Source organism: Balaenoptera musculus, chromosome 2 (assembly GCF_009873245.2).
Source record: "Balaenoptera musculus isolate JJ_BM4_2016_0621 chromosome 2, mBalMus1.pri.v3, whole genome shotgun sequence".
Classification (NCBI taxonomy): Eukaryota; Metazoa; Chordata; class Mammalia; order Artiodactyla; family Balaenopteridae; genus Balaenoptera; species Balaenoptera musculus.
Genome location: NC_045786.1, coordinates 144728359 through 144738541, shown reverse-complemented (window position 1 = coordinate 144738541; position 10183 = coordinate 144728359). Strand labels below are relative to the sequence as shown.

The following is a 10183-nucleotide window of genomic DNA, read 5'->3' as shown; positions in this document are numbered from 1 at the left end:
TCAAAAAAAAAAATCTTAAAAAATAAAATAAACAAAGAGCTGCCATGGTACAGTTGTTTTCTGAACTGAGGTTTTTGTAGGAGATGAAAGGGAGAAGAAAGGAGGGAAGATTTCTTACCATTTTGTTGTTTCAAGCCCCATTAACTCTCAGAAGACAGGAATTAAAATACTATCGATTGTGTTAAGAACATTTACAATTTAATGAGCACCTATTATGTATTAGGTACTGCAGGGAGTCCTCCTGACTTCATCTAATCCTCAAAACAGCCTCATTCTATAACAAATGAAATGGAGACTCAGAGGAATAAAGTGCCTTGTTCACAGTGACAATGACAGTGACATTGACAATGATTTGGACCCGAGTATTTGGCTCCAACTTCTGTCCTATCAGCCCTACCACACATTGTCCAAAACATTTACTGAATGTCATATTACTGCAAATGGGGTTTATGAATCAGGAACTAGGGCTCCTCTCCTGAAATGGTGTACTGTGAGAGGTGAGAGGGGTGGGCTGACTCTTGGAAAAGCTTAACATCTCTGCCTGAGGGATTTTAGCACCAAAGCACTTATTTAAAATACTTCCCAGAAGACCTGAGGAGAGAGTGATATTCATTTACCAAATCATGCTTTAGGCTCAAATAATAATAATAACAATAACTACTACTACTTGACAGACTCTGTGCTAAGCACATAATATACATCCTGTCATTTAATCATTCTAGGAGCCCAGTGAGATAATTATCCCCAATTTCCAGATGAGGGAGCTGGGGGGACCAGGGAATTAACTTGCCTAATTGCAAACAGTGAGTATGGATTCCGATTCAGTTAAAAGCCAAGGCCCCAAACTTTAATCATCAGTCTATGATGCCTGTTTGTTTTTTTTCTCCCTCCCTCCCTTCCCTCCCTCCTTCTTTCTCCCTTTTCTTTCCTTCCTTTTTTATTTTTATTTTTTTTAAGGGAAAAACCCTGGTTTAACTCCCAGTCAAGAAGCCTCTGCAGTTTCCTAGGGTGCAATTAACTAATTACTTCCCTTGAGTGTTTCTGAATGTGATGGGTAGAGGAAAGAAGAAAATAAATACCTTGAATATCTAGTGGGTGCTAGGCAGCATGCTAAGAGCTTTTGTAGGACTTGTTTCATTTAATCCTACAAACCTCTATAAAAATCAGGTTCTATTTTTACATCTCTTTAAAAATAAGGAAACTGAGGTTCAAACAGGTACCCTGCCTCAAGTCACATGGATTTCAAAGGACAGAGCCAGGAGAAAGCATGATCTTCTGACATAAGTCCATTGCCAAGCCGCATCACCGATTGCTATTATTTTCTCCCTGCCTTATGCTATACCTTTCAGTGTGGTAGAGAAAATGATTCTTTTTGGGGTGACATTTGTCACCCCTTGCTTAATAGTGGTGAAATCTTGGTAATTCTACTTGCCTTTCAAAGTCTTTTGCAATCTGCCCTTTTTTTATTTAGTAAAGTTTATTTTCCATCACTCCCTTTTTGCTCTCTTACCTCTTCTCGGGCTGGTATTTCTGTTATTTCTATCCACTGCATTAATTTCCATTTCCATGCTTCCTATTCTCCACTAATCAAGCTGTATACACCTTTGGATGCCCGACTTAAGCACCTCCTCATCCATTCCTCATCTATTCTCATCCTCAGAGATGGTGAACATTTGATCACCTCCCAGCCCTACTCAAAAGCTTTCAGGGCTAAACTTTTACCTGCTAAACCAAACGCAGACTTTTTTTCTCAGCCTGGTATTCAAGTCAGTCATTCAGTCACAAATATGTACTGAGAACCAATTATGTGCCAGGAGCCCTCTAGGTGCTGGGACAACTGTGGAGAACCAGAGGGCTGCTGCCCTCATGGTGAACAAGCTAGACATTAAATAATTACAAATAGTCAATGAAATATTTACTTGTCTGAAACAAGTAATTACAAGCCCTCGACAAATCTGGTCTCAACCTATCTTTTCAGAGTTCTTTCTCATCCTCTTACTGTATCCCTGGGCTTACTCAGGCTTCCCCACCTCTGCGGTGGGTCCATGTTCACCCTTCAATCCTGAATGCAGGTTCCTCCCTGTCCCCTCCATCCACTTCCAGGACTGGCTTTAGTTCTGCCTCTTCCATGCAACCTGGCTAGACAACTTCTGCTAGACAGCTTTAGCCTGAAGGATATTCCCTCATTTGAATTCCTAGCACTTATCCATTCAACAAATATTTACTGAGTGACTTCTTGAAATGTTTGGTGAATGACACTTCATGAAAGATTTAAGTTATGTGGGTAGTTAGACTTTTCCTACTGAGAGGGATCAAGGATTGTTTTTCTTCTCTTCTGGGTGGGGGAGAAGTAGAGATCAAAACTGTATCATAAAACATACAAACTTATCAATAAGCAAAATGACAATAAAAATTGCCCAATTACTCATAATCCTACCACTTGAAAGAGATCGCCACTGACAATCTTTCTCTATATCTTTTTAGTGTTTTTTTTTTTTTTTTCCTGTTTGTTTCTCTCCGTGTGTCTACATCATTTTGGAAAATTCCTTCTTCCTCCAAATTAAATTTTTATCAAGAAAACTTTTCTTCTTATGGTCTTTTTTAAAACATGAAATACCTCTACCCCCTCCTTACTTGCTCTCTTCTGCTTGGGAGTGCCATAGTTTTATTTTGAACAAAATTTAGGGAGTTTACTCAAAGACTCATCCATATCTTTTCCAGTTCACTGATCCTATGTACAATAAGAATCTGGACACTCTTTTAGGGCATTTACTCAGAAATTCTTTCTCAAGACCTACTGCAGTTGACCTTTGGTATGGCACTCTACCCTAACTTCTTCAAGGCCTGAAATGGGTGGGACACTCATGTGGGACACATGAGTGTAGCCATTCTCGTGTACAAACCACAGAATGTCAGGCCTACAAGATCCCCTCACTTTAAGGTTGAGCAGTCGGTTAAGTACTTGCCCAAGATCTTGCAGCTGGTGGCAGCAAAGCTGGAGATGCCAGCCCTGGTTATCCTTCCAAATTGCCCCACTGTCTTCAGTGTGTCTAACAATTAACCCCAAACATAATTAGACAAAAAACACTCAGTGAATGCCAAATATATCGGATCTATTCCTACCACGGAAGGGGAAAAGTTTAGTAGAGATCAGGCTAGATCTCTCAGCATGGGCTGGTTTTGAAACGTCAGAGAACCATCTCATTGGAAATCTATATTGCCATGAAAGGATTAAAGCACAGAAGAAATATTAGGGGCCATCTATCTCTTTCTTCCTTCCTTCCTTCCTTCCTTTCTTTCTTTCTTTCTTTCTTTTTCTTCCTTCCTTCCTTCCTTCCTTCCTTCCTTCCTTCCTTTCTTTCTGTTTGAGAAGCGGAGGATAACAAAAGGATGTAGGAAAAGTCAGCCTTGCTCATGAACTGCAGTATCGTTTTGAATCTATATTCAGCTTTGGTTCTTAATCTGATTTCTGTTAAAGTCACTGTGATCCAAGGTGCAATTCCCCCAGGCAAAAAAATTCCAAGATTTGTAGAGAAACTGAACCTCTTCAGAGAGACCAAGCCCACTTCACCGACAGCTTTCCCACCCTCAGTTTGCGCTCCAGTGAAGTGGTCTTTCGTCTGAATTCTAAAAATCAACGGTATTGGAATTTCTTCTTACAGGAACCTAGGAAAGGGCGAGCTGTATGCAGTCTTCACAAAGGCGAGAACTGTAGTTTTAAGAGTTCTAAAGAACATTCCAGTGGGCCTGAAGGTCTTACTAGATGAAAGGTTACGGAAGGAGTCGGGGTGCAATTCAGTCGGACTGGAGTGGAAGCTGATCCACCTGGTAGGACTAGGGCAGAGGCAGCTCCAAGAGAAGGGAAAATCCAAAGGTAAGAAGGAGCTGGGGAAGAAAGAGCTCTACCGGGGGGCGCAACCCAGCTCGCTTCTCCTCTGCTCACTCTCAGAAGCTCACTTTAGGATGAAGAACACAGGTGCTGCCCAGTGGAATCCCTACCTCTCAGCGGCAAACAAAGGGAACGAACGGCCTCCTTCACCCTTTTTGGTCTGAATGAGGGCTCGGCTTTACCTTTGAGTATCCGCCCATCCTTCCTCAGGCGCCCAATGAGGCCGCAGCCTCTTCCTGCCGGGCGGTGTTGAACTCTCCCAGGAAACGGACAGGTACCTTGGACCAATGGTTGGAGATGCGGGGGTCCAATGGGAGAGAGAAATGGGTCAACCTGGGGTTTGAGAATGAGAGCGCCCGCACTTTGGGGCGGGGTGGGAGGGGGAGGGCGACGTAGGCGCAGGGGGTGGAGAGGGGCGGGGCGGGCGGCTGGCGGGGCAGCCCCAACCGCGGCTGGAGGAACCAGCGGACCGGTCAGCGACGGCCAATGGGAAGGCAGGATGGCGCGGGGGCGGGCCCGGGCGCCGTGAAGCCCCGCCTCCTCGGGTCCGCAGGGCTGGGGCGGAGCCAGGTCCGCGTCAGGTGGTCCTGGGCGTGCGGACGGCGCAGGGGGCGGGGCGCGGCGCAGAGCGGTGAGCGGCGGCCGGCTGGCGGCACCGGGCCCCAGCTGCGCGAGCAGGTACCCGCGGCAGAGGTGGCCAGGCCGCCCCAGGGGGCGAGCGCGAAGGCGGGGGCTCCGGCCCGCTGCGCCCCCATGCTGCGGTGAGCACTACGCGCTCCGCGCACTTGTAGCCGCGCCGCGCCGAGCCAGCCCCAGCCCCAGCCCTAGCGAGCCGACTCTCCCCGCCCAGCCAGCCCGGCCCCTACCTGCGGCCGCCGTCAGGGGAGGGGGGTCCCCCCAGCTCTGCGGAGCCGCATGAACAATAGGCGGCGGCGGCTCCTGCGGGCGGCAGCAGCCCCGCACCCTATGGATCGGCCGCTCCATGGAGCCCTCCAGAGCGCTTCTCGGCTGCCTGGCGAGCGCCGCCGCTGCAGCCCCGCCGGGGGAGGATGGAGCGGGGGCCGGGGCCGAGGAGGAGGAGGAAGAGGAGGAGGAGGCGGCGGCGGCGGTCCCCAGGGAGCTGGGCTCCGACGCGCCGCTGCCCTACTGGACGGCCGTGTTCGAGTACGAGGCGGTGGGCGAGGACGAGCTGACCCTGCGGCTGGGCGACGTGGTGGAGGTGCTGTCCAAGGACTCGCAGGTGTCCGGCGACGAGGGCTGGTGGACCGGGCAGCTGAACCAGCGGGTGGGCATCTTCCCCAGCAACTACGTGACCCCGCGCAGCGCCTTCTCCAGCCGCTGCCAGCCGGGCGGCGAAGACCCCAGTTGCTACCCGCCCATTCAGTGTAAGGCGAAGGCGGGGCCCGGGAGCTCGGCGGGGAGCGCGGGGGGGGGTGGGGTTATGATGGAGGCCTTGGGGTTGTCGCAGGGGGAGGGGAGCCCTCCTCGAGGGTTAGCTTGGGTGGGCAATGATTGACCTGGGGGTGGGTGTGTGTGCGCGCGCTCGGGCTGCAGGGGCTTTGGTGGGTGCAATCAGTAAGATAGACATGCCGCAGGCCTCGCCTGGAACCTCGGGCGCTTGGGCTTCTTCACCTTCACCCGACCATCTCAGCAGCAGCTCCTGATTCCACATCTTGAAGCCCCAGCAGGAGAATCTTCCCAGCCCCAACTTCCCCGCCCCCCCACCCCCAATCTGGAAGGATTTTAGGCAAGCTGGTGGTTTCTGTCATAACATTAGTCCCCAAATCAGGGACCTTCCCGACCTCTTCTACCGCCTGTCCCCGCCCCTGAAAGGCATTTGCTTTAAAGGAGATGGGGGTGTCTCCTGCAGGGCTGGGCTGGCTCACAAGTCCCGGAAGCCTATGTGAACTCAAGGCTGAAGTGTCTTTGAAATACCGTGTTGATTTCTTGGATCCTAATCTTGTATTTCAAAAGTGGTCCCTTGAGGAGTCTCACCAAATAATGTGCTATAAGAAGAGAGTGTGTGTGTGTGTGTGTGTGTGTGTGTGTGTGTGTGTGTGTGTGTGTGTGTGTGTGTGTGTAGGGGCAGGTGATGAGTGGAGAAATGATTAGCAAGGGAAAAGTATGTCATTCCCCCATGAGAGATCAGGAGCACAAGGTATAGTGGCTAAATCCCAGGGCCTTGACACCCAGACAATATATTTTCTCCTTTCTTCTCACCCTAGATCCTTGCCTATATTTGGTATTTGCCAAATCTCAGGGGAACCATGCCCAGGGGTCCCTCCCAGGGCCTTTCTTCTAGTGTCCTGGTTTTCACTAGTTTTCCAGGAGCTCCACTTTTCCACACCCTGAAATGAAATTTTCTTTGTTTTTTCAAAGGAGTTAAATTGCCGTTAGAATCCTTTAATCAGTGATGCTAGGTGGTTTTAGAAGAAAGATGTAAATATCTCCCGGTGCAGTTTACACTATTTTGTATTTGAGGGTTTCTGTAATTTCTTTCCTGTTAAAAAAGTATTGTTAATTCACTTATATCATTATTTATTCCATATTTTGTATACTTTGTCTCCTAGCTGATTTAAAAAAATCATTACCAAGGGCCAACTTTAAACATTTAATTTAAAAATTTTATTTGTAACAGTTATTTTTCTGGTCCTGTAACTTATTTTCACCTGAACAATTATATTATATCTTAAGATGTTTATTAAATACCATTTATTAATATCAAAATCATAACCTCTTGTTTTTCTACTGTCCTTTTTTTTATTGGTGTTTTGATTGTCAAATTGATGTTCAAATGTTTAATTTCCTTTGTTTCTCTCTCCCTCTTATTCAGTTTAAAACTTCCTGCTTCTACAGTTAATCTTTATAATACCTGCAGGTGACAAATTGTTTCTAGGTGTTACATCTTTTTGGCGTTAGTGCTGGAAAGATCAAGGCTAAGGGTCCTAGCAGATAATGTCTCAAATAGTGTTGAAGATGAACTTGGTCACATACTGGAAGAGATGTTGGCCTGGCATGTTAGAAAACAGTGTAGTTTTAAACATGTCAGACTTTGAGGGTCTTTGTGGGTGAGGTTTGGTGATTTTTTTTTTTTTTTTTCCCCCAGAGACAGCTAATATCAGAGTAGAAGAGCTCTGTGAGGTTCATGAGCAGGAGCTGAGTTTCTTTTTTTTTTTTTTTTAATATTGATTGATTGATTGATTGATTGATTGATTGCTGTGTTGAGTCTTCGTTTCTGTGCGAGGGCTTTCTCTAGTTGCGGTGAGCGGGGGCCGCTCTTCATCGCGGTGCGCGGGCCTTTCACTATCGCGGCATCTCTTGTTGCGGAGCACAGGCTCCAGATGCGCAGGCTCAGTAGTTGTGGCGCACGGGCCCAGCTGCTCCGCGGCATGTGGGATCTTCCCAGACCAGGGCTCGAACCCGTGTCTCCTGCATTGGCAGGCAGATTCTCAACCGCTGCGCCACCAGGGAAGCCCAGGAGCTGAGTTTCTTTAATATCTTATGCTCCCTGCTGTCAGAGCAGTCAGGAGTGAATGTGACTTGGGTTGGAAGAACCCATATGCACAGAAAGCCAGAAGGGTCTACACTGAGCCACTTTAGAAGCTTCTTCTCTATTGGGTGCCCAGGACTTCACCCTGACTGTAACAAAAGTTACCTTGGATAGAGTAGATTCTGATATCTAAAACTCAGGTGATGAGAAAGTAGGAAGTACCTTGTACTTATTGAAAGAATTGACTTGAACAACAGCATTTGAAGGTCTTGCTAAGTTATTTTATTTAGCCACACTGAATTCTGATCTTGACTGGAATTAATTTTTGATAACTCAGAAAATTTAACTCTAGTCAAAAACCAATTAGAGTGCCTAGTGAAAGAAAGATACTGTGTTAAATACCAGGGGATAAAGAAATGAGAAGATGAGGAGGTACTTAGAAGTCACACGTGAGGGAAATTGGTGATGTAAACATATAATTTCAGTGCAGTGCTTTGCTCAAGGAAGTTGGTGATCTGATAAGGGGCCTCTGGTCTGTATGCTGTGTCCAGTGGTTCAGTTAGTGTCACTCAGAAAATAAAGGTGATTGTTGACCTTGTCTCCAAAGACTTAGAATGAAATTGAGCCTCTGACAACTTTTCCCCAGTTACTTTTTTCAACTGCCTCTCTGGGACATGAATTTTGATATTAGATTGTGAATAGAAGACACAAAGTGAAGTAATAATGTTCAGTTTACTTTCAAATACTGCTTTTCAAAGTGAAACTTCTGTTTCAAACTTTAATCAAAACAGAAGAGGGGGAAATTACTAAATCTTGTGACAAAGAAAGCATATAAGAGTGATACTATAAATCATCTAACATTTATAGAGTGCTTTTATCCTCTCCAGTGTAGGTATTAGAGTTTAGCTCTGCACGGGGCTGACAAATATAAATAACCCAGGAGCTTGCTCATCTTCTTTATTTTAGTGAAAGATGGAAAATGTAAAGTTCCAAATGTATCATCTTCAGAGATATATAACCCTAGGTATTAAAAAAAAGCTTCTCTTACAGGAGAGTTGTGTCTGTTTTCAAGCAGGGCATAAATTAAGGATATTACTAATTTACATTTCTTTTTCTTGCCTTCACTAGCAATATAAGGATGTATTTTCAGATGTACTTAAGATTTTTAAATGAGTGAAGTATGTACCATTCACTTGCCCCAAACTCACCAGAATGTGCCTGTATATTTAGTTTCCAAGGATACAGTTGAGAGGGAATAACATCTTGACTCCAAGACTGAAAGAAATAAGGTTTTGCTCCTGATATTCCTGGAAATATTCTTCCACAGAAACTGAAAAATGTGCTGTATGAGACTTGACCTGATTCTTACTTACAACCAGGTCTTGACTGGGGCAGGGAAAGGGAGGAGAGCCCCACATCCTCGCAGCTGCAGTGAAGGTCTAGTTTCTATCCAAAGGGACTTCTTAGCAGGGAGAGGAAAAGAAAGGACCCTCCCCACATCCCCCACTGTTTTGTCTTCTGTCTGCTTGTAAGCTGTGTTCTATACTTTTCCTGAAGGCTGGTCATAATATTTCCTCGACGAAATAGCAAGAACCTGAGAGTTTATGTTCTACCCAGAGAGAGATCATTGCTTCGCCTTCCCCACAGAGGTTTTCTATCTTCTGTGAAATACCATTGGAGGAGCTGTCCTTTCAGCACCCTGGTTCAGAATCACATCTTTTAAATCCTCATATGTTTAAATAAATATCTAACACCTCCTGTGTGTTCACAGCTATGCTTCAGACCAGAGGAAAGAAGAGGGTGGGTACAAGAGAAAATACAACAGTTAATTCCCTTAAGGAGAATTCAGATATTCAGTTGAGGAAATAAGGTATGTAAATACACATTTATTAAAAAGGCACACATCTTTTCATCAGTGAAAAATCTGGCAGAAAGAACGAGTCTTTCTTCCGTCTATGACCACGGGGACTCCTAGGATAACTTACAGTTTTCTCCAAGAGGGTTTCTAATCTCTCTTTGGCATTGGCATATTTTTCTCATTCATATAGATGAGATAAGGCAAGAATTAGTAATCGGTCAGGATTCATTTTAGGACCCAGAAACACTCAAGCTATTTTAAGCAGAAAATGATTTAGCACAAGAAGTTAGTTGCTTATAGATTTTTTGGAAGGTTGGGGAGAAGGGGCTCTCAGCTGGACCTAGAGGACCAACTCCCAGAACATTGCAGACCTGGCCCACCAGGCAAGCTGCTGCTTCTCTAACTGAGAAGGTACAGAATCAGGAGTTGCCACTGAAGCTGTTGACTTCTCAAACACCCTGTCGTAGTTGGTGTCCGATGAGGTGACTGCTTGGCCTGGCAACATTCCTTTCCACGTCCACAGAGCTAACTGGACATTGACATGCTATTGCAGGAAAAACCCCACTTCTCCACAGCCATGCTTGCCAGGAGAAGCAGCAAGGAGATGGTCTCCATCTCACTTCTGCCTTCTGAATCTTGTGCATCTCATTGGCTAACCAGCACTCTGTCAAGGAGTCTGGAAAATGTACTTTTTTAGCTTTCTGACCTCTGTAGTACTGAAAGGTATGCTGGAGGATTGTAGAATGGATGTTTTTTTTTGTTTTTGTTTTTTTTTTAAAGATTTTTTAAAAATTTATTTATTTATATTTTTGGCTGTGTTGGGTCTTCGTTTCTGTGCGAGGGCTTTCTCCAGTTGCAGCAAGCGGGGGCCACGCTTCATCGCGGTGCGCGGGCCTCTCACTATTGCGGCCTCTGGTTGTGGAGCACAGGCTCCAGACGCGCAGGC

At 45.9% G+C, this 10183-nt stretch overlaps 1 protein-coding gene across 1 annotated transcript in view; it reads left to right on the top strand.

The window, feature by feature from the left end:
- The first annotated feature begins 4507 nt into the window (after positions 1 to 4507).
- MAP3K9 (mitogen-activated protein kinase kinase kinase 9) overlaps positions 4508 to 10183 on the top strand; it is a 73854-nt gene continuing 68178 nt past the window's right edge. The window contains exon 1 of the mRNA XM_036843171.1: positions 4508 to 5274. Within this exon, the coding sequence (XP_036699066.1) occupies positions 4872 to 5274 (403 nt within the window). The 5' untranslated portion in view covers positions 4508 to 4871. The remainder of the gene's footprint in view (positions 5275 to 10183) is intronic.